The following is a 13,583-nucleotide window of genomic DNA, read 5'->3' on the forward strand; positions in this document are numbered from 1 at the left end:
GTAGCAACACTGTGCTCCTGAGCCGTTCTCATTTCATTTTGAGCATCATCTACTGTTTTAAAGCACCCAGTTAGCTGCTGTCGGGGACACAGATTGGACCTACTGGTCATATCTCCCAGTTGGCTCCCTCAGACAGCTGAAAAACAGGTCAAAACTTGGAGCGTTCCTAATAATGGGCTGTAGTCTGGCTTCCATTCTGTCTCTCCCTTGGAACATTCCCTTGGGGGTGTCCCAGAGGATAGACTCAGCGGTCCGTCCACTGGCCACTCTTCAGTCCTCATCTTGTATGGCCTCCCGAGCTGCCCTGAAGGTAGTCAGGTGAATCAGAGTTTGCAGTCAGGCTGCTTGAGTTTCCATCCCAGCTCCTCATGAGTCACCGCCTTAAACTTTCTTTGCCACAGTTTCCTCATCTATAAAAGAGTGAAATGGTTCCCACCTCAAAAGGTTGTTGTGCAGACTAAATTTGAACATGTATTCGAAGCCCTCAGCAGAGTGCCTGGCCGTAATTAAGACTTAATATATGTTAGCGTTTATTATTAGTGTCTCGGTCACTCTTGAAACGTTCCCTTCCCTTGGCTTCCCTGACATTCCATGCCCCCCTCGTTTCCTCCCACTTCTCTGGTCATTCCAGTTTGCTTACCCCCCTCTATCCAGCTCTGAAACATTGCCATTCCTCCAGGTGGGCTCACTGTTCCCTCCCTGGGCAGTCTTACCCACCCCCATGGCTCCTGTCCTCCACACGCTGATGACCACGTACTCCACATACTGATGGAATCGGTGTGCAATCCAGACCTCTCCACTGAGTTCTAGACTAGCTATCCTGCTGTCAACTTCACATGTCCATTCGGAGGTCTTGCAGGCATCTCAGACCCAGCTGGGCCTTCAGTCTACCCCCCAGAACTGGCTCCTTTTCCATTGTAACCTGTCCCGTTGAATGGCGTCACCATCCACCCACTGCCCAAGCCAGAACCCAGGTGTCCTTCACGATACCTCTTCTTTCTCATCCTTATATCCAAGCCTGTCAGTTTTATCTCCAGATTATACTTTGAATGCGTCCACGTCTTTCCATTTCTCCTATCACCACCATGTTCCAGGTTACCATCATCCCTCACCTGATGACCACAGTAGCCTTCTAACTGTCCATGGTCACTCTGGACCCCCAATACATTCTCCACAGAGCCGCCAGAGTGAGTGATCTTTAAAAAGAAAAAAAATCTGGGCTTCCCTGGTGGCGCAGTGGTTGAGAGTCCACCTGCCGATGCAGGGGACACGGTTTTGTGTCCGGGTCTGGGAAGATCCCACATGCCGCGGAGTGGCTGGGCCCATGAGCCATGGCCACTGAGCCTGCGTGTCCGGAGCCTGTGCTCCACAACGGGAGAGGCCACAACAGTGAGAGGCCCGCGTACCGCAAAAAAAAAAAAAAAAAAAAAAAAAAAATCTGACCACTCTCTCATCTCTCTGTCCTCATACACTTCAACGACTCTTCAGCATTCTTGGATAAAGGCCAAAGTCCTTTCTGTGGCCTGTAGAGTTCCCCATGGTCTGACCTCACCCCATAGCCTCCTGTTTCCTCTACTTCAGCCTTGCTGCTCTTCACAGGTCCAAAACTCGCCCTTCTTCCTTTTGACAAGGCCTTTGATCCTGCTGCCTCTGCCTGGAATGCTCTCTCACCCTCCTTTCGCCTAGTTAACACCTGCTCATCCTTCAGGTCTTTACCTGAATGAGGAACTGATGTCTCAGGGAAATGGTTACAGAATAGGTTGTGGCCCCTGTTTTATGCTTTCATAGACCTTCCCTTGAAGCTTTTTTTGTGGGTTTAATCTCACATTTATTCATTTGCTCATCTCCTTAGTGACGTCCTGAGGTCTCTAATATGCTAGCATAACTTGGTCAGGGACCACAGGGTTTTTTGCCCCTTATGTGTCACCCCTGAGCACATGTTGGCATGGGAGGCATATTTGTTGAATGAATTGCCTGGGGTGGCCAAGAGATGTGATGAAAGTGAGGCCTTTCCCTGCCCTTCCCCTTCCCCACATCCTTCCCTTTAGCAGCCACCGTGGCTGCAGTTACTGTAAATGGCAGGGAGAAATTGGTTCCGGACATTGGATTATTTGGGACAATTGCCTACAAGTGTCGAGTGAAAAGTGAAAGATTTGTCTTCTGCCCCCAAAGGAGCCAAAGAGGCTGACCCAGGAGTCCTCCTGTCCAGCAGCAGGTCTTGAGCTGTACTCTGTAGGTACAGTCCAGACAGGAGCAAGCCCTGGAGAAAGAGAAATGTTCAACTATGGCCCAAACTAGTTATGAACTGTCCTGAAATCTGACAAATCCCAATTATAATCGCAAGTTTTTAAATTTATTTGTTTTTCAAATTTTTAGAAATCTTTGAAGGATGGCATTAGCTAAAGATGCCCATTGAGTATAAAGTGGGGGAAAAAAAGTATCTGTTACTTGTGGGTGATTTATGACAGGGAGGCGGTGGATGGTTTGGCGATTCCCCAAGAACTTGGAAATGAAGTTTGTCCTCTGGGAGTTAAACTAGTTGGATCTGTGTGTAACAAGAGCAGTATTCTGTGGTAGTTAAGAAAGACTCTAGAAGCAGATTGCTTGGGTTAGAATCCTGGTCCTGCCATTTATTAGCTGTGCACCTTGGGTAGGTTACTTACCCTTTCTGTGCTTTGTTTCCTCATCTATGAAATGGAGAAAGTAGCCTAGTGCCTGCCTCGTCATGTTATTGTGAAGGGTGAGTGAGTGAAGCCATGTGTGGCCCTGGTGGGACCAGGGCTTGCAGAGTGAGTGCCCATGACTGTTAGCCATTTGTTAGTAGCTCCCAGGGAGCCCAGTGTCTGCCAGGGCTGAGTAGTACATGAATTGGTGATTGTTACATATCTAAAGAAGTAATGATTTTTTTTCAATTAAAAATTAGTTTAAAAACCAGTAGAATAATGAGTGGCCAACAGTGAAAGAGTAAGTGAAAAGTCAGGCAAAACTAGAAGTATGCAAAACTAGAAGTATGTCCACATAGAGATACTGAATCTGGGTTTAGTCACTAGAAGGACGTTCTTTGTTGTAGGCGGGGCTGGTTTGGCTAGCTCATGGCTGCCAGAACGAAATTTCTCTCCATGGCTCCTCATTTCCCTGTATTTTAAGTCCATGCTCACAGTGCAGCCTTCTGATGCCTAACAGCTTCCTGGGATTCTTGATGACAGGAATGATCAGGGAGCAGCACCTGTGCAGGGGATGTGATGTTCTGATTTCAAGTGCCAATTCATAAATGGACAGAGGTTAATAAATGGTTAGGATAGAAACATCCTAGAATGTCTGCACCTCTCTGGATACTATGAAGTCCTGTTCCGGGACCTAAAAGGTAAAAAATGAGGCCTGAATTAGGGTCCTGGATTCACCAAGGTGACCCTAGCCTTGGAGAGGTCTCTGGGTGTTCAGCCAGTCAGCATTTCTCTGACCACGGCCCTTCAGCATTGACCTACTGGTGTAGAATGTTTTGCTCACCTAACTCCTTGCTCACCTAACTCCTTCCTCTTTGCTCACCTCTAACTCCCTCCTCCTCCTACAGAGGAAGAAATGGAAGCCCAGAGATGTTTAATGGCTTGCCTTAGATCACACAGCAAGTTTGTTGTCAGCCAGGTTAGATTTTCAGGTCTTCTCTGCCAGACATTTCCCGGAGATTTGTCAAGGTATCGAAAGCACTCTTTCCCCGTGCAGTCAGGGGAAGAATGTGTAAACACAGCATTTGACACTGAATGTTAAACATTCAGTTTTCTAATATTAGTGTTACAGAGCAACAGTGGATAATTATCTACAAGGCGTTGCGACCCTGTTCTTTTACACCTCATGCAGGCAAATCTCAGGTGTTAAAAGGACCACCTCGGTGGAGACGTGGCCTGAGGATGAAGCCGTGGTCTGCTGTTAGTGAACACTGGTTGGCCAGCAGGCTTCAGTGGACGTACACACAGCCAGCTGTGGACTTGAGACAAATGTCTGTTCAGGGAGAGGAACTGGCAGCTAAGGACCAGCGCTCTCTTTGGTGTTTCAGACTTTGTGTTTTCTTCATTGGGAGCCTCTGCTTGCTTAAATACCTCTGATAACTCCTCACCACCTGTGGGTGACCTGGCTCTTGGTGGTCTGCCGTGCCCTCTTCCCCCATCCCAGCCTCCTCTCTGCTCGCTCTTCACATGCACCCTGGGCTGCGGCGGATGGACCTTCCCCTGTTCCGCCTCAGTGCTTTTGCACATGTTGTTCCTTCAGGTGGAATGCCTCTTGTCTGCCTGGCGATCAGCCTGTTAGACTCAGCCGATGCAGCCAGTCCTCTGTGGAGAAGCCTCCCCAAATACACCCACACTCCTCCCCACCAATCAGAGGAGGCTTTTTCTCTCTCTTTGTTACTCTCCTTGTATAACCTCAATCGTGGCCCTGTCAGTATCTGTTTACACGTCTAACATCACACTCGGAGTATGAAATTCTCTGAGTCCGGAGCCACATCCAGTTCATCTTTGTTTCCCAGAGCTCGGCAGAGTGCCAAGAACGCAGCGGGCACTCAGTGCTTGTTGGGCGAATCATGTTTTTATCGAACAACCACCTTTCTCTTTTGACACTTGGATAAAGCCCTTCCAGTGCACATCATCCCCATATCTTTGTTCTGCAGTATCCTCCCAGGCAAGAGCTCTTCTTCTGAAATGGGGGCATAGAATAAGACCTCTGTCTATAAATGTCATTCTGGAGTCTGAAACCAGCAATGCTGCAGCCTTGAGGGATGGCATGCCTTATGCACTGACCAGCCCACTGTGCTAATTTGCCTTGTAGTTTTCCCGCAAGGGCTAGAATCCCTCCTCGCTTGGGCAGTGCTGGAAGGGTGCTAACAAGCTCTCTGTCTCCACACTCCTCCCTATTACCAGGGAAAACCTCCCAGTACCTCAAGCCAGGTTTGAATCAGGGTGGTTTTCTTCTACGTGTCAGTCACCTTCTGGTCCTGCCTTGCTGAGGCGGCCTGGTGGTGATCCTGGTTAGAACAGGGTGTGCCCCACTCCATTCCCATCAGTAGCACTGACTCTTGCAGCAGCACTGGCTGTTTTTGTTGTTGTCAGCCCTTGCGTTTTGTTTTGTTAACTTGTTTCAGTTCCAAAGGCTGCCTTTTCATGAGAAGACCCTATATTCTGGAGTCACCTTTTCCCACTGTACCTTGAGCAACACTGCGGTGTCAGTGAGGAAAAGACAGAGGCAGCTACTGTGTGTTACATGTGAGTAAGAACAGCGCCAGGAGGGTGGAAGTCCCCAGCGAGCCAAGGCTGTACAGAATGTCAACCACCAAACATTTCTGTACTTAAGCTGCATCCAGAATAAGAAGATGAACAAGCTGCCTTGCAGTCATTTCCTCATTTGTAACAAGGGGATGCTAGTGATTTGTGCTGCCTGCTTCTCAGGGTTTGTGTGAGGGTAGAGTGGAATCAAGTGGAAGAGCACACAGGAAAGAGGAAAGCGGTGGTCTCAGCTTTCAGCCTGCATCAGAAACACCGGGGCTTCTATAAAATGCAATACTTGGGCTCGCTCTCAGCAATTAGTATTATATCAGCCTGGGGTAGGTCCAGGAATCATCACTTTCAACAAGCTGCCCAGGGGTGTCCGATGCCGCAGTTCTTTCGACCAAACTTAAAAACACCACTGTAAATCAAATAGCAAGTATACAATAGTTATTTGAGGCAACTTTAGTGTCTTGGACCTGGAATCCAAAGTCTTGGGTTAAATCCCAGCTCTGCCAATTCCTAGACCTGTAACCTTGAATGACCTTCTCTTTGGACTTCAGTTCTTCATACATAACAAGGAGATGACATCCCAACCTCACAGGGTTATGAGAATTAAATGAAAGTGTATGAGAACAAGCCCACCCCAGTGTGGGGCTCATAGAACTCGGTCAACGTTTTACAGAAAGGAAGCCAAGTGTCCACGACTTCTGGGACGTGGTGTCGTGTTAACAAACACGGGGCAAAAGACAGTCCTTGGCATCCAGCTTAATCAGGTATCCTGGAAATCTGGAGAGAACCTTAGAGATATAGTCCAATCCCTTGAAACTCGGAAGGGAGTGTAGAAATCCCAAGATGTATGAGGGTACCCAGGCACATGAAATGTGTTTAGATTTTCAGACTGGAAAAATTATTTCCTAATATTTTGAAGGAAGAAAAAGCGGGGAGACCTTATTGGCACAGCAACAGTTAGTTACTTTTGAGAAACCGTGGAGATGGGGTAATACCCCAAGTATAGTTTGTTCCATACCTGCCGTGTACCAGGCGTTGGGGATCTAATAGTAAAATAAGAATGGAGGTCACTAACTGGCCCAGTTTTCAAAAAGGAGGAAAAAAGGAGATCCTGGAAAAAGTGAACTTAGAATTCTTCTGACTTGACTTCTTCACAGAATTCTGAATGGGATTTTGTGGACAAATTCTGGTGGAATTCTGTGGAATTTTGCAGATGATGGAATAGGTAGACAGTGAGCATTTAGGAATGGGGCTGATCACGAGGATTCAGCAGTGGTGGATCAGTCATGACTTGTTAGACCTGACTTCATGTTTTCACTGGGTTGTTGGTCACGAGACCCTCTTGATTTCCACAAGGCAATTGCTTTCATGATATCCTGACAATAAGAATGTGGGCAGAAAATCTAGAGAAATCAGATGTAGGAGTTCAGCATACCCAGCACTTCGGGGCCCTGGGTAGGTGTTGGAGAGGCTGGATTCCTGAATGCCTCATTAGGGTTCCTGTTGAGGAAGGGGCATGGGATTGGAGGTCAGCAAACCTAGCTTTTAATCTCAGTTCTGCACTTCCCCGCAGTAACCTTGGATGGATTACCTAACATCCCTTGGCTTCCCTTGCCCTGTCTGTGCTGTACGTATTCCTTTCGAGGTTGTTGCAGGGACTAATGTGGGTGATGAGCATAAAAGCCCTTTGTAAATTGAAAACGCATTGTAAACCTTAGCTATCACCACTCTAGAAGTTGCTCGTAATGGGGGTCCTGAATCATTTACTAGGCATCTGCAAATATCAGGTGTGGGCCTGGTGTGGGCCTAGTGTATTCGATCTGGAGGTAGACAGGTACAGGCTCCGAGCCCCTCCTGTGTGTGATGTGTTGGGGATGCGTCAAGGAAACCCTTTCCAGAGGACACTGAGTGCTCTTTTGGAGGTGGGCCTGGAAAAAGGAGGAGACAGAGGCTTCCCTGGTGGCGCAGTGGATAAGAATCGCCTGCCAATACAGGGACATGAGTTTGAGCCCTGGTCCGGGAAGATCCCACATGCCGCGGAGCAACTAAGCCTATGCGCCACAACTACTGAGCCTGTGCTCTAGAGCCCGCGAGCCACAACTGCTGAGCCCATGCTCTGCAAGAAGAGAAGCTACCGCAATGAGAAGCCTGCACACCGCAACAAAGAGTAGCCCCCACTCACCGCAACTAGAGAAAGCCTGCGTGCAGCAACGAAGACCCAATGCAGCCAAAAATTAATTAATTAATTAAAAAAAAAAAAAGGAGGAGACAGTTACCAGCTGGAGATGGAGGAGGCTGCAGGAGCTAAGAGAGCAAAGGCTTGGGACTGCCCAAGGAGAGCCTACGTGGCCGGGTCAGGAAGTAGAGTGGGGCAGGAGGTGGCCAGAGTGGTGACCCCAGGAGGGAAGCCGGAGAGACAGCCCTGGGGGTCCCGAGTGCAGGGCACCCAAGCAGGCTTTGCCTCTGGACAGGAGCACTAGGAAAAACACGTGAGAAGGTGTTTATTCTAAACCATGGGACTCTTTTTTTTTGGCTGCACTGGGTCTTTGTTGTGGCACGTGGGTTTCTCTTCATTGCGGTGAGCTGACTACTCTAGTTGTGGTTCACGGGCTTCTCTAGGTATGGTGCACGGGCTCCAGAGTTCACGGGCTCAGTAGTTGCGGTGCACAGGCTTAGTTGCCCTGCAGCATGTGAGATCTTAGTTCCCTGACCAGGGATTGAACCCGTATCCCCTGCATTGGAAAGTGGATTCTTTTTGTTTGCTTTTTTTTTTTTTCTCTTCGTTGCTGTGCGCGGGCTTTCTCTAGTTGCGGTGAGCAGGGGCTACTGTTTGTTGCGATGCATGGGCTTCTTATTGTTGTGGCTTCTCTTGTTGCGGAGCACGGGCTCTAGGCACGCAGCCTTCGTAGTTATGGCAAGTGGGCTCAGTGGTTGTGGCTTGTGGGCTCCAGAGCCCAGGCTCAGTAGTTGTGGTGCATGGGCTTAGTTGCTCCGCGGCATGTGGAATCTTCCTGGGCTGGGGCTCGAACCCGTGTCCCTTGCATTGGCAGGCAGATTCTTAACCACTGCACCAGAGAAGCCCAGAAGGTGGATTCTTAATCACTGGACCACCAGGGAGGTCCCAGGACTTTTGTTTGTTTTTGTCCATTTATCATTTTAAAAAGCAGCACTTAAGTGTAAGAAAAAATGTAAGCAGTATCAAAAGGTAGAAAATGCATGCTATTTCCTCCATGCTGCTTGTCTCACTACCCTGAAGAGAAACCAACAGCCACATGGTAGAGTCTGCCAGGTGGTCTCTAAGGATTACATGCATAGACTTTGGAAACGGTGGGATCATACTGCACACTCTCTCTAATACCTGGATTTTTCACGTAACCCCTTACCCAGGACAGTTTCTGTTTCAGAACCCTAGGGTCTACCTCATTATTATTATTTTTTTTTAAATGTTAATTAATTTATTTTTTGGCTGCATTGGGTCTTAGTTGCTGAATACGGGCTTTCTCTAGTTGTGGTGAGCGGGGGCTACTCTTGTTGCAGTGTGTGGGCTTCTTATTGCAGTGACTTCTGTTGTTGCGGAGCACAGGCTCTAGGCGCGGGCTTCAGTAGTTGTGGCACATGGGCTCAGTAGTTGTGGCTCATGGGCTCTAGAGCACAGGCTCAGTAGTTGTGGCGCATGGGCTTAGTTGCTCCACAGCATGTGGGATCTTCCCGGACCAGGGCTTGAACCCGTATTCCCTGCACTGGCAGGCGGATTCTTAACCACTGCACCGCCAGGGAGGCCACTACCTCATTATTTTTAACATCTGCGTAGTATTCTGTCACATGGAAGTGAGATTGCATGTAGCCCATCGCTGCTGATGGGCACATGGATTGTTCCTCATCTTTCAGCATGAAACCATGCTGGACACAGGTCTTGGCACGTTTGTAGGAATATTTCTCTGGGCAAAATTTCTAGCAGTAGACTTGCTGGGACCCTCATCTGACTGCTGCTGTAGTATGGAAAGTGAGCTGGAATTGAGGGGGAGCAGAGGCAAGAAAAACAGCAGATGGGGAGGACGCCACTCCCCTTCCAAGGTCCCCGAGCTCCCGTCCCTGGATGGAGTCCTCCCGGCCAATAGAGGGCCCCACACGGACACAGTTCCTTGGGCTTCAGGTTATCCGACCAGAACTGCCTTCTGAGAAGAGGTTGGGGTGATTCATTCATTCACCACTGCTCCCCAGAGCACTCACTTGGGGCCGCTGGCCCTGAAGGCTGTCCTTGCCAGCCTCGCAGCCGCCTTGAAGCCCAGTGTCTCAGCTGGTTCCGAGGAGTCGGTTTGCTGGGCTCTCCGCCAGGTTTCCAACTTGTGAAATGTGCAGGAGATTAGTACCTCCCCTGCCATCTTATCCCGTCCGTCACTGCCAGTCCAAGGATCCCTGCAGTTGCCTCTGGCAGCTGCAGCCTCTGAATCCTGTGCCAGCTGCTCTGGTACCTAGAAGAGCAGCTTTCCACCCAGAACCAGTATCCAGGGGCAGGGGTTGGAAGTACAGCCTCCATTGTGACCTCCCGCCTCCCAGTTCTGGGGGGTTTGGAGCCCTTTGAAGTTGGCCCTGAGGAGCCACACTCTTGGGTCTGATCGGCCAGCGGCTTCTCACGTCTGGTGGTTTCGCATCCTTCACGGATCCTCCTGCGGTCTGGATTTATGGGGGTCAAGTGGACTCCACCTTGGAGGGGCCTCCACTTCAGGTCAGCACTGGGGGAGGCGGCCGCACCTCTTCCAGGGGGAGGCAGTTTTATGGCACTGAGAGGTCCTTACACTAGTTACCCACACACCCACCCACCCACTGAGTCCTTTGTGAGGGGAGTAGGGGGGATGGAGAGCGCCTGCAGCCTCCTGCTCGCATTCCTAGACACCGACTCACTGCACCCGCCGCCACTGGAACAGCAGAGCTGTGTGAAATGTCAAGAGGAGTTATGCTCATGGGCTCCCTGGCCCCGTCTCTTTGTGGCTTGCATTTTCTTCCATCTGCACTCTGTTCATCAGATGGAAATCAGAGGGTGCAATTAGAAGATAATTTGCTAGTTCCAGACTTAATTTGGGGCCCCCTTCTTGCCTGATCGAATTACAGGGGAACATAATAGATTTTTGGTGAGAAATAGTTGGCTCTGTCGCTGGAAGAAAGAGAGCTCCCAGCTCTCAGCTGGGCCGGCCTTTCGGTATACTGTGTGTTGTTCCCCCCACCCTTCCACTCTGCCCCACCTCCTCTGTGGCTCTTGTGTGGCCCCCAGGCAAGGATCCTGATCCCCTCAGGGCCAGCTCAAGAGGTTTAAACTCAACTTGAGGCCCAAGGAAAACAAGGAGCCCTCTGCAACCTCATAGGGCTGAAAAACATTGAAGCTGGCAGCTATTTAGAGACCTCACCAAGGCCGAGACAGAGGCAGCGACTTGCTGAAGGCCACATAGCTAGCCCATAGTGGTAGTAACAATAGTCTTAATGATATTAGCAGCTAACATTTATCAACCCTTAATGTGTTCCAGACTCTGTGCCAAGGGCTTATGTGCAGTGCCTTGTCGTATTCAAACCCAGACAGTCTGGCTTCGGGCCCAGGCTGGGCTCCAGCATAGCAATGGTAGAGCTCAGGTTTGACAGCCTGGGTTCAAATCCTGGCTTCACCTCTCACGTGTACAACTGGGTGACCTCAGGCAAGGGATTTAAACTCTCAGTACCTCTGTTCCTTCCTCTGTAAAAAGGGGGAGATCACAGGACTGCCAGCTGGTGTGGGTTAAAATTCACTTATGCTTGTAATTGCTGCATGTAGGGCTTGGGACCGGGTGAGTGAGGGTGAGCACTCATCCAGCGCTCACTGCCTGCTGGCTGCCTCTGGGGCTGGAGAGTGCGGTCTGTGTGGCAGGAGATAGACGTGGCTGAGTTCTGCAGTAATGCCAAGGGCTGGTCTTCATGATTAGAGGCCGGAAACGGTGTGGTTGAGTGTGCTGCCTGTGGAGCAGTGGTCAGCAGACTAGCCCACCGCCTGTTTTTGTATGGCCTGTGATTTTTACATTTTTAAGTGGTTGAGGGGGGAAAGCAAAAGAATATTTTGTGGCACGTGAAAGTAACATGAAATTCAAATTTCAGTGTCCATAAATAAATTTTTATTGGAACAGAGCCACATCCGTTTGTTTACATTTTATATATGGCCACTTTCATGCTGCAGTGACAGAGTCTGTATTCGTGTAGGCCTGCAAAGCCTAAAATGTTTGCTGTCTGGCCCCTTACAGAAAAAGTGTCCCAGCCCCGGCTCTTACTGGATTTGAAACCCAGCTCCCCCACTTACCAGCTGTTTGTCTTCAGGCTAGTGACACAACCATTCAAAACCTCAGTTCCATCATCTGTTAAATGGGGGTGATAACATCTACCCTGTAGATTGGCCATTTAAGTATGATAGATAACAGATGCAGAGCATTTAACACAGGGCCTGGAATGTCCTAAGTGCTTGATAAATGCTAGCTTATAACAGGGTGCAAACACCCTCTCATATCACACTATCCCTGTTCCCAGTCAGTAGAGGAATGGGAAAAGGCTCCTTTGACACCCAGCCACCACCTTCGCCACAGGCTTTCCTGTCACAGTGACAGGGTGACTTCAGTGGAGAGGAGTGTGTGCCTGGTGGGAAAGAGCTGGTGTCGCTCCCTCAAGTCCGGCAATGAGGTCTGGACGTGCCTACGTCTTCTGAGGGCTCTCCCAGTGGTGGGCCCTCGTTTGGTCAGTCCTGCAGCTGGGGCTCTTCAGGCAGGCCCCACTTCAGATCCCTGAACAATCATCCCCACAGACACCGTGGGCCTTGTCCTCCATCGTGCCCTGTTTTTCAGTTTGAGAAGCCTGGTTACCATGGACACCGTGGAAGAAGCACCACTGCCTGCTGAGGCCGACGGCTGGCATTCTAGGAATTAATGAATGAAAGAAGGAAAGAGAGAGAGAGGGGGGGGGGACAGGTGACCTGGGATACAGGCTCTGTGCTCCTCCTACTTGCAGGAGGGCTTTGAAAGAGATCTTTCCCCTTGAAGAGGCAGAATGAAGCTCAGGGCTGAGACCTTCAGCTCTAGAGTCACATAAGTCTGCATTTAAATCCCAGCCCTGCCACTGACTAGTTTTTTGGCCTCGGGTAAGTTACCTAATCTCTCTGTACCTCACTTTCTTTGTGTATACCGTTGAGATAACTCCCATGTCAGAGAAATAAGAGTGTCATAGAAATAAGAGTGTCATACGGTGCTTGCCACACGGAGAAACAGCAGGCGTCAGTTAACACCCTGGACCTTGTTTCCTCATCTGCAGTGCAGCTCTGCCCAGAAGTGGAGTGGCAGTCTCCAGGCCAGGCAGAGGGAAGGAATGAATGGGGACCCTAGTGCCAGCACCAAGTAGATGCCAGCCGAGAGCAGACAGCCCAGAGGGCAGCTCTCTGGACCTGGGTCTCTGGACCAACCTCTCCTGCCAGAGGGGCCCCCCTTTAGGAGGTGTGGCTTGGCCTGGAGCTGGTCTCCTGTGCTTTTCTTCACCTCTGAGCAGAGTTACCGCCCTTTGGGCAGCTCTTCAGGTTGGGGACACTTGGGGCAGATATGCTCACCCCCTCTCCTGCCCTGCCCTTCCCCGAGCTCAGGGACGGACACCCAGCCAGTCCTGGTTATTGTCTGCGGCGCCAGCCTGCAGTCTCCCTCCAGCTCAGCTCCACCCCTTGCCTGCAAGGTCTGTTTCCTAATAGCTGCTCCAACCACACACCTCGTTCCGCGCGGAGCCCCTCCCCTTCCTCCCTCCTTCCCCCGGCAGGGGTGGGGCTGGAGAAGAAGGCTAACTTGACAGCAGCGCCTCTTTCCTGGCTAGTCACCGGCCCCTGCCCAAGAATCCTTGTGTGTGTGTAGCCTCCGCAGAGAGGTGCTTCTCCCGAGTCCTGAGGGGCCATCCAGCCTCCAAGAACTGGGGGGCAGCATCCCAGCCATGAGTCCCTGCGGGTCTCTGCTGGGGGGCAAGGGGCCCGGAGCGCTCACACCTCTCCGGCTCCTCCAGAGGGAGAGGTGAGCCGGGCAGCCAGCCCACAGCCAGCGGTGCCGGAGCCCCGGGCCTGTCATGGTGGCCGACTGCCGGCTAGAGGCCCTGCCAGACAGGTTTGCAGCTGAGCTTGTGTATCTGATGTGGGAAGAAGATGGGGAGTTACTTGTCCGTCCAGGCTTACTTCACCTCCAGAGACCCCTTCCGGTGAGTTGGGCCCCGAGTCCCCTTCCCATCTCCTCTTTGGGCCCCTTGTCCTGAGGGGAGGGCAGATGCCTCCCTGAATCTACTTCTCAG

General features: G+C 50.6%; 1 protein-coding gene across 3 annotated transcripts in view; it reads left to right on the top strand.

Annotated features, from left to right (window-relative positions):
- Positions 1 to 13,583, top strand: part of LIMK2 (LIM domain kinase 2) — a 54,579-nt gene that overhangs the window by 17,242 nt on the left and 23,754 nt on the right. The window contains exon 1 of one of the 3 annotated variants that reach the window (XM_081252513.1): positions 13,070 to 13,493. The exons of the other annotated variants lie outside the window; for them this stretch is intronic. Coding sequence (XP_081108639.1) covers positions 13,441 to 13,493 — 53 coding nt within the window. The 5' untranslated portion in view covers positions 13,070 to 13,440. Of the gene's footprint in view, positions 1 to 13,069; positions 13,494 to 13,583 lie in introns of those variants that run through there. 3 annotated transcript variants of the gene reach the window in all.

The sequence above is a fragment of the Mesoplodon bidens genome (assembly GCF_964165515.1).
Source record: "Mesoplodon bidens genome assembly, chromosome: 13".
NCBI classification, from domain to species: Eukaryota; Metazoa; Chordata; class Mammalia; order Artiodactyla; family Ziphiidae; genus Mesoplodon; species Mesoplodon bidens.